General features: G+C 36.6%; 1 protein-coding gene across 4 annotated transcripts in view; it reads right to left on the reverse strand.

Moving 5' to 3' along the window:
* Window positions 1-13,368, reverse strand: part of LOC115433783 (Kv channel-interacting protein 2) — a 166,842-nt gene that overhangs the window by 28,961 nt on the left and 124,513 nt on the right. The window contains exon 1 of one of the 4 annotated variants that reach the window (XM_030155277.1): window positions 4,901-5,525. The exons of the other annotated variants lie outside the window; for them this stretch is intronic. Coding sequence (XP_030011137.1) covers window positions 4,901-5,006 — 106 coding nt within the window. The 5' untranslated portion in view covers window positions 5,007-5,525. Of the gene's footprint in view, window positions 1-4,900; window positions 5,526-13,368 lie in introns of those variants that run through there. 4 annotated transcript variants of the gene reach the window in all.

Below are 13,368 nucleotides of genomic sequence, written 5' to 3' on the forward strand. Positions count from 1 at the left end.
ACTTAGGTTCATGAGAAAAATGCCATGGTGCTGAAACATAAAACTAAAACTCAGACCACTTAATTTGAATGAATGAATGAATGAATGAATGAATGAATGAATTTATTTTTGGTTTTACATCAATCATTGTACTCAGTACATCAATTGTAATAAACATAAAAACCAAAAAAGGAAAAGGCTAGAAGCAAAAGCTTATTTTTTTGCCTATCCTTTTCAACTAATACACTGCTTATATCAACTTAAACGTATACAGCATTACCATCACATTCACATCATAATAATAACAAATAAAAAAATAATAATAAAAAAAAAGTCAACAACAAAAACACATTTACTATCTTAATTCAATATTTCTGAATAATTTAAACTTAAAGTACTCTTTTTTTTAAAAAAAAAATTTAAATCATGTTGTAAAAAAAAAGAAAAAGAAAAAAAACACATACACAAAAAAACAAACAAGGTTTATGCTAATGATATGACACTACTTTGACCTTGCAAATCACAGAGAAGCTGAAACTATAATCAAAGTTTTGTAATGTAATGCCCAAAATAGTTTTCTGTCTGTTAAAATGTAGCACCAAAGTACTGACATTGACACTGATAAGGTTTTTAAGCAAACCACTGCCCTACTTGTATATATCTGTCTCTTTTACGGATGAGTAAAAGAAAACATGAGTCGTTTAACTGCTAAATGCCTAAATACATTTATACTTGTCTCATAAAGTACTTAACGTGAATATGTTTTCAATAAAATTTGCATAAAATAAATAAAAAGATATTTATCATGTATTATAATGAGATGCAGAATAGACAGTAAATATGATAAGGAATATTACTTCTCACAAAACTTAGCTCTTTTTACGGTTTGTAGATACAGCCTGTTGTGAAATGGGCCACAACGCTTTGTCATTTTTAAAAAGTGGGTTCCCCGGAAAAAGAAAAACTGCTCTGTACACTCAGTTATTCTGTTAATGAATGCATCATTTCAGCACATTTTTAGAGAGACTTTAACTGAAATAAAGTGTGAAAAACCATACTGGGTTGTTTTTTTTTTAGTTCTACCTCATTTAATTGATGCATACTGATTAACTGTGTCATATTTGTTTATACTTGATAGATACCACAACATAAACAAAACCAAAGTTCTGCAAGTGGGTTAACATATGACACATCCTACTGGTACATGAGGTGTGAGTAGATATTAAAGTACAAAGAGGTATTACAGTATCAGAGGCTGTTCAGAAGTGATGAAGCAGCACTGGAACATGTCCCTGACATCCGAGACCTCATCAAGCCGAGTGCCAGTTCAATTTATTCTAAAATCAAAGGCTGAAAAGACAGCGGTGCATATGGCAAGATGCCACAATGTTCATACTATAAGTGTGCAACCAGGAAAATCATAGTACATTACAGTATCGTATACAGTACAGCAGCTGCTCAGTTACTTATAGACAGCAAAAAAGGAAGTGAATAAAACACTTAAAACTGCAGCTCTTAAGAGTTTTTTAGTGTCACTGGGCAAAAACTCAAAACTGTATTTCAGCATATTTTAATTGAAGTGGGCTGAGAGGATGGGAGACTTATGCATCTTCTTATCATCTGTGTTTTCATGCTTGAGACAATCTACCTATGACTCTCTAACCCATGATTCTGGCTAATCATAGGTTTTCAGACAGGTAGGTGGGTTAAATCCACGACTGACAGCTGTAATTACCAATCGGTGAACAGAATCCGTCAGATACAACATTGATGTGACTCTACTGTTCTATTCTGTGGCTCGAAACAGAAATATGGAGATGAGGCTTTTCCATAACGGCATGAAACAATACCAGGTTCATCTATATTTATTCACTGCAAAAATCTAAATCTTACCAAGTGTATTTTTCTCATTTCTCGTCAAAATGTCTCATCAAACTTAAAATAAGACATAATCACCTACAGAGTAACTTTTCAGTGAGATATAAGAACTTATTTTTACACAATAGATGTTGAAAATCTTATTTCAAGAAATCTTACCAAGATAATTTTCACTTGTTCCACTGGCAGACTTTTTTGCTTAATTCAAGATTTTTTTTTTTTTTTTTTTTTGCTTAATTCAAGCAAAAAAATCTGCCAATGGAACAAGTGAAAATTATCTTGGTAAGATTTCTTGAAATAAGATTTTCAAGATCTACATGTCTAAAAATAAGTTCTTATATCTCACTGAAAAGTTACTCTTTAGGTGATTATGTCTTATTTTAAGTGTGATAAGATATTTTGACTATAGAAATGAGAAAAATACACTTGGTAAGATTTTGGTTTTTGCAGTGTTGTTAGTTTTCTGATTTTGACCAAGAGGAGAGAAGCCATAATTTCAGTTTATGCAGCTTTAATACTGTTATTGTTGAACAAAATAGTAAAATATATCCAAACACCAGAGCTTAAAAGTTTTACTTTTATTAACTGTAACAGTTTAAAGGAGCTTGGGAAACAAAATTCAGCATAACGTCCACGCTTGGAAGTTTTCTGTGCACTAAATGTGGCTGAAATTTTCTACCAAATTGATAAAATCATCAAGGGGATATTAGTAGAACATCGAGGTAGAGGAAACCACTGTGTTGTTAGAAACTTTTTTTTCCTCAGGCATGCTGCCATCCAGTCCATGCCAGAACATACCGTTGTACAACGCTTCAATTTCCACCTCATAAACCTCTAAAGAGCTCACTCCAACCATTAGCCATTAGCTTTAAATCTATCAGAGCCTTGTAAACTGCCAGAGCAGAGCACACCTCACACAATATACATTCTCCTGCATTCACACTCACCCACTTCTTCCTCTCAGTTTTTCCACTAAACTGTGTGCATGAGTATGTGTTAAATTAGCATAGGGTCAGCAATTAAAGTAATGGGAGTCTCAGAGCCTCTTTATTGTACTTGTCTTGCTCTGCCTCACCAGAAAATGACTCAGTATTAGTTTAGGAAGATGAGTCTGGCAGAAGAGGGCAGCTGAACCACAAATAATATTTTCATTCTCTGTCTTTTTTTTTTTTTTTTTTTTTTTCAACTCTAAAACTGACTTGCCTTCAGATGAAGATCCTTCCAGCCTCGCACCTCACTATACTAAAAATGAAATACGTCTAATAGCTGTGAAACTGGCTTGGCAAAAGAGTGGAGATCCATGAAAAATGACTGTGAATGTGTCAGCCCTGTGAAAAAACCACACTGATGAAATTAATCTGTCACATAGATCAAAATACAAACTGAATCAAAACCACTATGTTATAAAAACTGCAAAGTTGCTTTTCACTTGAACCTAGAATGTACACAGACACTTGTATAAAGAGGCATATGTCCCAGTGTCTTATGGGTAATGCAGACTGGTCCTAAGCCATTCAGTCTGAGTAATACAGTCATCCTGCCATCTGGAGTAAGTTTTTCCATTAAAGAGAAAATTCATTATCTTAAGTAGTTATAGGGGGAGTTGGCACAGACACACACATATACTTATTAGGGCTGCCATTTTCCATAAAGAATGACCAAAATATACCAAAGACTAATGCTTAGAGTGTAATGGGAATGTAAATGGAGCCTTAAGTGTGTGTTTTCGTTGTTTATATAAATAGGCATACTAAAAGCTGTATTAAAAGCCTGAACAATAGGTTTTCAAGGGGAGTTTTCTTAAGATGACAGAGCTGTTGGCACACCTTGACTGTTGGGTCCAGTTCAACAGGTACATCACAGATAAAGGTCTTCTCTTATACACTCATGTAGCATCCATAAGAATACACCGTAAGTTTAGATAAAGATGGGCGACTGCGTGTTAAATGAATGGATGTGATGATAATTTGATTGTATCAGACAAAGTTTATGTGATTAGGGGAAAACTTAAACTGAACTTGAAGCACAGGGGTCAGCTTTGACTTCTGTCCAGAGGGGATAGGTCCCTTTGAGCATCTGCAACGAGCAGATGAAAAAAACAGAGAACAGAGATAAGAATCCCATCTTTTCTGTTGTCACTTAGAGAGAAGAGATAAGTGAGTGTGAACAAGGTAAAGTAGATTGGACTTGGAGGGGACAAAACACAGGTCATCCAGATAAGACAGGCCAAACGAGGCATGGTGACAGTTTTTGGGGGTGAGCCAAAGCAGAAGGACCTTTTCACTCAACTATGTGCTCATGGGTTTTAAGCATATGTTTTGGAAAATCTGTCTTTTTAACAGCCTTTAATGACTTTTGCAAATAGAATATGTAATCGAATACATGGCTGATTTACCTCAAATGAGCTCAAAGATTCTCTCTTTCACATTTACTGACACGATGACATTTAGTTAAACCCTTTTAAATCGAGCCTAGTTTCTCAAATCACAGCAGGTGCACCCGACCATAAGACATGTTGACCTATGTTCTGCAGGGGGAAAGAAGAAAAATGAGTCAGAGTTTCTCTTTTGACATACTGTAGCTCCATTCTAAGGCTATAAGGCTAATGAGAGTGCTGAGAGTAAAGCTGACATTCCCTCAGTGAGACAGCGCCTCTACACAGCACTCAGACCCACTCTGTCCATAGTGTTATCGATTAAAGGGTAAAAGCACACACCCCAGGGGCAGAGGAAGGCCTCACACACAGCTAAAGTTACTCTGAGGTAGTGTGTGTATGTGTGTGCATGCGTGTGTGTGTGTGTGTGTGTGTGTGTGTGTGTGTGTGTGTGTGTGTGTGTGACAGGCATTGACAGAGGGGTGTGTGCTGCAAGGCCCATATTGCACCGGTAACCCAAGCCCTCAGGCAGGACTCGCAGCCCAGTCAGGAAGGAAAGGGTCAGTGCAGATGATAAAATCAGCTCACGCACACTCGCATACACAGTTTTTACTCAACCATTAACCTCTCCATTATGACACTGACAAATCCAAGCAGAAAGCCTATTACCTTCCCCGCCGACAGGCTCAAACATCCCAAACTGCTCCAGGACTTTGATGAAGAGACCCATGACCACCAGCACAGCGATCATCTCCAAACCATCCAGACTCAACATGTTGGGAGACAACTGTCTGTCATCGCCCAACACTGTGCCACTGAGCCAGGTTGGGTCGAGCCGGGCCGAGACCGGCCAGAAACACAAGCCCTGTCAGACTGCACGCAAACTGCTAAGTTTCTCCAACTTCAGTCCAGCCGAGCCGTCGTCAGTCTACTTCCCACTTTGATCCAATCTAATTTCCTACTTAAAACAGATCTGTGAAAATGTTAATGGATGGGAAAATAAGGCGGATGCTGGCTTAGCTACTTGGGGTGCGTTTCTCTTCTTCTGTCATCCAACATCTGGCCTCAGTCAGCACCTTTATCCCGTAGTAGAAGTCATAACACTGGAGCTACAGGCAGCTAAGGAGAGCTTCAAGTTGTCACAACAACCGGCTAAAAGTTAGGATTTTTTTTTTTTCCTTCCTCTCCTCTTTTTCTTGTTCCAGACCCCGTCAAGTGATGGAATCTGGGAATGTGCTGCGCCTGCTAGTCCTTTGGCAGTGGTTGTCAGGAAGCGAGTGTTGTGAGGGGGAAAGAGGGAGTGAGTGAGGGAGAGGCAGCAGATAAAGAGAGGGGGAGAGGATGAGTGGGAGATGGCATAGAAAATTAGAGAGAGGGAGGAAGACCGAGAGAGAGAGAGAGAGAGAGAGAGAGAGAGAGAGAGAGAGAGAGAGAGAGAGAGAGAGAGTGGGCCAGACACACAAACACAGAGAGACAGAGATTGTTTGGCGGGGTGAGAGAGTTGAGGTATACCCTCCCTCTCCAGTGACATTACCTCCATTGATTTGCCTAATGTGGTTTCCTTGGTAACTGGAAGAGAGCGTTTAAAGCCAGATTTAACTAATGGAAAGAAAATATAAATACATTCATGTTCATCTGCATTCAAGTCCCATCTTAAATGTGTATTTTCTCTTTACGGAGATCGCTATTTGTAGTTTGCAGCTCATATGCCTTCGGGTCGATGCAACGTCTCATTAACTTTTTAGACGTGTTCCTATTAGAGCTCGGTGAGCAAAGGATTTTTGGCCCTAGGATTAAAAACTCCAAACTTTAGAGAAACACATCAGAGATAAGGATAAAAATAGGGTGGGGGGAGGTAGGATCAATATATCTAAATATACTGCTACTGTTGATACTGAGAGTAAAAACCTGTTTGCCAAGCATAGTTTAAATGTGACATAACGGGAAAGTAGGTGCAGAAATACTAAAAGAATGACTCACACAGGCAGTACTGTTAGAAAAGCTGTTTGTGAAACAGGTGTATTGTGTTCTCATAAAGGTGTTCGAAGTGTAAATGACTAGAAACAAACACAGACACCCTCTGCAAAATGGTCAACTTCTTTAAAAATAAAAAATGCCAGCTAGGAGTTGACCAAATCTTACTCAATAAGATGAAGTTTTGGTCAAAAAAGAAAAAAAACTTGATAATTATAATTTACATGGCTGGTTATTAATTCCTTCTGTTCTGCTGGAAGTCCAAAATGTAGAATTGCTTTGAGAGGACAAAAAAGGACTCCAACAAGGTAAAATGCAGGAAACCAAACATGGACTTATAATTCTTATTCGCTAAAACATGTACAAACCTGACATCAGTCACTTAGTATGGCTGTTCAATTTAGCATTAGGAAGATTGGAAAAATACGTTCAGTTGGGCTTATCCATGACCACTTTTGTGTTTTAGTGTCATTAATGCGTCTTCGCTTGTAAAATGTATTTATATTTTAAAGACTTGCTGTACATATACACTTTTGTAAGTCTGTTTAATGTAGCACAGTGTCTGTCTGAGCCCAGGAATTCAAGCAGTTTCAAGAAACTGTCGACCACCTCTTTATTCATAAATGTCCATATGAATAGAAACATAAGCTGCCTACACTTGAAAACCCTCGGCCTTCAGTCCACGCCAAAGTTTTTGCACATATGGATGGACAGATGGATAACGAACTGATGACAATACCCTGTGGCAAGAGCCAGGGGTAATAAAAAAATCAATTATTTGAATTTTTATTCTGTTTATATTGAATTTTTCTACACTAATGAAAGCACAATGCATTATTTATTCTAATACATTTCTGTAGATGCTTTTGAATCTTACCTTATCCCTACAACACCAAATGTATCATATTTGACATGAGTTTTGAAGCCCTCTACATGGTAAGTGTGATTTTTTTTTTTCTTGAAAAACCTGATGTATACAATTAGATACATGCAATACACAGATAATCCACCAGGAGGGAGGAATTCATTCACCAGTGGACTTTTCAGTGAGAGTAAAAGATTGTCATTAATGAGGAAGGAGGCAGAACTTTGCCAATTTTGAAAAGGAATTACCAATTTGTTAGACACGTTTGTGATATATTATGTTTTTGTTTGTTAAAAAATAATAATATTTGAGCATTGAGACCTGATGATACAAAATTGAAATTCATACATGGAAATTGATATCTGAAAAAAAAAAAAAGTTTTTGGTTGTTCAGAAGGATCAATAAAGGCTCCAGTTTCAAAGAACCGGAATTTTCTGTCAGTGACTCAGTGGTTCAGGCTTTACAGAGTTAAATAATTAACTTCAAATTGTGAACACGCACATACAAACTAACTAACTAGTCGTTAAGGGAAATCTTTGCTGTGCAATTACATGGTTTCATCATCTTAATGTAGCACTGTCTAGATACATGTTTACAGTTTTTAAGCATGTCATACCATGTAGAATCTATTATCAACCAAGAGGTGAGCATCATCATACATTTTATGACCAGTATCAACTACTATCAGCATCTTAGGTAGTGACTAATCTTAATGTTGTTATAAGGTCTGTAAAATTCTAAATATATAAATGCTGTGAAAATAGGATTATTCCACTGATAATAATTTAAAATTCCCATTAAACAGCACAAATACTATATTTTACAGTGAGTGTTGCACAATAATCGATGGGTTTGATGCAGTATTATCGCTAGTACAGGTCACGAGGCCGGTGAGTTTATTTCAGACAATTTATAGTAATATTTTAGTCTGCATTCACACCCAGTTTTGGGCTATGCTAATATATAGAGTTTGTGCAATTTATTGTTTTGCTGCTGGAGAAGAAATACTGATGTAGAATTATTAAAAGTGTGTCAGCCATGGGTCTGATTTGCAGTAAGTCTGATTTACGCTGATGCTTAAGAGTTACGCTACTGTGAAAATGTTTTTGATTCATTTTAAAATTCCAGTCGGACTAATATGGTCACACTCTATGTAATTAATGCAAACAGATACAACAAATTTTGAAGTTCTAGTTGCTCACCTACATTTCATGAGAGGTGAGAAAACTTCCATGTATGATTCTACCTCAAAAGATCATAGTATGATCTTTCTGCCAAATCGTTGAGCCCTCAGGAAAAGAAAGTGATATGCATTTTGCTCATTCAACTTGGATAAGAGTTTTTTTTTTTTTTTTGCCATTTGGTTCAAGTCTATTGAACTAACTAACTACTAGTAGTTAGTTAGAATAAACACACCTAAATAGGTAAGTCTTGTTGCTGTGCAGGCTATAAATGTAACATACAGCACTGTGCGAAAGTCTCTGTGCAGGGTTGAATTGAGGATACATATTTATTTTATATTTCATTTACATATTTCATATTTAATTCTCTTTTCTTCAGATACAAGAAAATACAGGAAATACATTCACAGCCTGGAAACACTTACAAAAAAACTAAATTAAATGGGTTCTAAAGGTTAAAGTCACTATTTAGTGTGACCTCTGACCCCATGACAAAAAGCAGCACAAACAATTAGAAATATATGTCATGTGTTAAATGAAATCTGGTGTAAAACGTGAGAAAATTATGCAATAAATCTCATATTGTGTGAAGAAAAGGGTCTAAGACAGGCAAAAGGGAGGTCACACTAAATTATAACCACTTTGGTTTATAGAAGCTGTTTTGCCCTGAAACTTTAGTTTTTACTGCTGTTCATACTTCACATTTATCCAGATTGTATCTTAACCCTTTATAGGGTATCATAGAAATACTCTGAAATTCAAAATTTCAACCTTAGTGTTGTATTGGACTTTATTACTTTTGTGAAATTTTGTGTTATGTAGAAAATCAAGGTCAATGAAGTTGCCATGTTTGGTTTATTACCTGTAAGTGGAAAAAAAAAAAAAAAAATCCAAGAAGTAAATATCAAAAATACAAGAAAAATGCACATAAGGTGAAAGGAACATGTATTTTAGAACTGTTGCTGTCACTGTTTTGTAATGTATGCAGAAATTACCAAAAATAGTCACTTGCCTGATAAAGGGTTAAGTAAAGTTGGCTTGGACTTTAGCATAGTACTGTATGTACATAAGTTGAATTTCCACATATAAATAAATCCATTTAAATAAAAAACATACTGACTATATAGTATATGAAAAGTATTAGAAAGACGAACAATTTTGTACAGTAGCATAAATGTTAAACCTATACCAATATGCATCTTTATGTATGTACAATACATCTGTTCATTACATATACATTCGTATTATAAACTTATATATACAGCAATTCTACTTTTTAAGTAAGTATGTATATAGCATATAGAGTGTTATCACTATCATTTTTTTTTGCACGATCTTTATGCAGTGAATTTCCCCGTTGTGGGATCAATAAAGTTTCTTCTTATGTCTTCTCTTATATCCAGGGAATGTATGTATGGGATAATAGTGTATCACCTTATCGATAACAGATAGGGCATCGTCACTCTTACATCATATATCAGGTTTCTGTATGGGTAAAGTTTATCTTGTCTTTGTTTCACACATTCATGAATTAATGATTTGGTACTTTCCTGCATCTATCATCATGTGTAATATTGTCTGTCACTCATCAGGTGAATTTGGGATACCTACTGGCAGTGCATGTGGCTACTGTTAGACAACCTTCCTGCCCCTCCCAGCATGGCTCCCAGTGAGGGTATCGCTTCACCTCATGCTACAAAAATAACAGATTGGGGAAAAAAAAAAGTTCACTCTTTGTCTTTTCCTCCCACTATGCGTCTCCTTTTCTTTCGAGAGAGGAAAGGTTGAAAGAAGCATGACAGCAGGGGTTTGACAAATGTGCAGTGTCTGCATCCACCTCTGCTGCTGTTTCTCTTTGTTGACATTTCTGTACAATTTCAATTGAGCTTTACAGCAACATGCCTCATTAAGAAGCATCACTGAGGATCCCTATGTCTACATGTACACACAGATACACACAACCGTACACACACGAGTCAGGCAAGGTGATAGGAAACCTAATCTCACATGACGTCACTGTCCTCATGGTGTGAAGCCAAACAAACGCTACGCCACAGCAGACCTGTTTCTCTTCACTGTGTGGCAGCAACATAATGTATATTGGCTGTATTGAAGCCGAGCTCCTATTGCAGACATAGTAGATGTAAACAGAGAAATATTGAACCACACACTCGCAACAGAAAGAGAAGATGAGAAATCTGAGCCTGGCCTGTTGGTTAAAAATGATTTCTCTGCCCACTTATTTATCGAGGAGTTGTCATTTGAGGGGAGAAACAGAAAGTGGAGAGGAAAGGAGAAGCGAGGCAGGTTGTTCCGGGAGACACGGTGGCAGGAGTAGAGTAATGAGATGTAAGAAAAGACAGACAGAAACAGAACATGAAGGAACAAAGGAAGGACAAAGTGAAGAGTTTGAGCAACAGAGGTCAGATCCCACTGTGTGGCGGTCTGCAAGGTACAGGAGGAAGATGCATCTATTCTTTATTACCCTCCAGCATCTCTCCCCTCCTGGAGGATTTTTCACCTCATTCTGGCTGTCAGGACAGAAAATTGAACCTGCAGATGTGTCCTCTACTTGTATTCCCCATTTTCTTTCTTCTTCATTGACACATTTCCACATACACAACGCATATTTATTTCTCCTGAATAAGACTTTTCAAGACAAATCTATGACTTGCACTTGTACAGACTTGGAATAATTTTCAGTTGTGCAAACCCATAACCCTCCTAGCAACGGGTCTCACTACCACATCTGAAAGTGTTACTTCAATAATCTTGCAGTAAATAATTTTCTGTCTGTAAATATAATAAATAAACAGTTATCACCTCAGCTATTTCAATCTAAGGTGTATGTTTTTATATTCAAAATGTTTTAATTCAGGTTTCCTTTGTGAACATTTTTTACATTCTAATTAAATTACAAATCCAAATAAATTGTCGGTAATGCTGGGGAGATGTTTTTATTACATTCATTTCACTCATTTACTTTCCTCTTTTTTAACCCATAAAGACCCAGTGCTACTTTTAGCAGTTTCCATATGAATTTTTCCTCTATTTCTACCTTTCTTAAATTATTTCTCACCAACTTTTATTGTAATATTATTCTCTGTATTTTGCATTTTTTTTGGTTTAAATCATGTATTTTTCTATATTTAATTCACAGATCATGTAGATGATCATGAAAAACTCAGAGTAAATTCAAAATTAATTATATCAAAACAGAAATAAATGAAAAAAAAAAGTAACTTTTTAAGCAAAGATATTGCTAACTGAATGTAAAAACAAGTGTCTCCATCAACTGTCATCTGTCAAACTCCATGGGTTTTACTGGTGAATCAATGTCGTAGAAGATGATGGTGTTTCCATGTTCATTATGGAGCCTCTGAACGTCCAAATGGGTCATATCTGATGACCATGAAAAGATGACAAACTGTATTTCACATCAATTATTTACATGTACTGATAGGATTAGTGGATCAACAGGTATTAAACAGTTTATATCTGTAGATGGTTTGCTGTTTGGGTCTTTAAGGGTTAATTTTGTTTTTTCACAGTTCGTCTTTTTATGTCTGTTTAGTTTTACTGGTTTTTATTGCATAAGCAGTATTTTTGGTTCATCTCCGCAACATTATTTTGCTATTTAGTTTAGACTTTTTTTTTTTTTTTTTTTTACTGTTTAGCCACTCTACAATACAAATATTACCATAAGTCTGAATTTGCTTCCACAGAGCCTATTCTCTGTGCTACTAATCAAGAAAGCCAAGGAAACAAAAGTTTTTCGCAGCAATTCTCTCCCTGTATCTTGTCTAAGATGTGAGTTATAAGATCACAGTTGGCTTGGCTCTAAAAAAACCTGGAAATGACTTCACTTCCTCTCTGTTTTCCCTTCAAGCTCCTATTGATTTTTCCAAATTTCTGCTGCTGCTAAATATACTGTAAGAGATGCAGTGAGATGTGAGCACTGAAAGGAAGCCAAATCATCCTTACGTTTTTACTGATGGGTTCATCGGTTTTATGATGAACTCAAGTGAATGGATTTATCAACTCATATGTCAGTATTTGTTGTACTGCCTGTGTATATGTAAAAACCCTGGGTCTCCAGGGAATGTTATGAATCATTTATCTGACAGTTGAGCATTAAACGTTCACCTCAGGTAGACAGACTGTGACTTGAAGCAGTGGAGTAGGATTTATGACAGATTTCAGGCTGGCAGCATTCATATTGTGCAGAACATAAAAATAAATGTTCCTCAGTGCTGAAGGTTGAAACTACATGAGAGATAAACTGCAACAACTGTGTCTGGATGTATCGACCCTTGCATGTTACATTCTCTAATCCACAGAATGTGCTAATTGGAGAACATGTCTATTGATCTCTGATTCAATAAGGCTCGACTGACCAGAGAGAAAAAAAACACCCAAACAGACACTCACTGCTTACATGAAGTCACATTCATCATAACAAACGCCTGCCGAGAACAGAAAAGAGCTCCAGAAAATTGTTGTGATTACTGCGATTACACTCAGTCATCACACAAAGTAATCTCACCTGACTGTACGGCATCATGTGAATAGTTGGCGAACATAGAGAGTATGCCTGAAATCGATAAGAAGATAGATGTCTGGCAAAAAATGCCATCTTTAGTTTCCAAGTCACACAATGAGCTGAGCCACCCAGAGTGATCAATACAGATATAACAGAACATGAGAGAAGAGAGAGTTTGACAAACCACTAAAGGAGGCATTTGTTAAATTCTGGGTCGGCTAGACTGGGACATCTAGTGGGCACAGAGGGCAAAGATCAGACTATTTTATGCAAAAATCATAAGTGAAAGACAGATTAAGAGTGCTAGGTTAATGATCTAGTCTTTTCTTGTAATAAAAATGACACAAAACATCATAAAAACATTAACATTCCCACTGAGAAGCCATAAATAGCACTGAGAAGTAAATAGAAAACCTATTTTGAGAGCGTGTCACTCACCTCTTCTCATAAACAGCCAGTGAAACAGTGAGACTAATGACATCAGGACAAGTACATAAAACCCTCCATAGCTACCATCTGCGCCAATCAGGATGAAAAATGGCTCAAAATCCCACATACCCAACAGACAGGACT

The sequence above is a fragment of the Sphaeramia orbicularis genome, chromosome 15 (assembly GCF_902148855.1).
Source record: "Sphaeramia orbicularis chromosome 15, fSphaOr1.1, whole genome shotgun sequence".
Classification (NCBI taxonomy): domain Eukaryota; kingdom Metazoa; phylum Chordata; class Actinopteri; order Kurtiformes; family Apogonidae; genus Sphaeramia; species Sphaeramia orbicularis.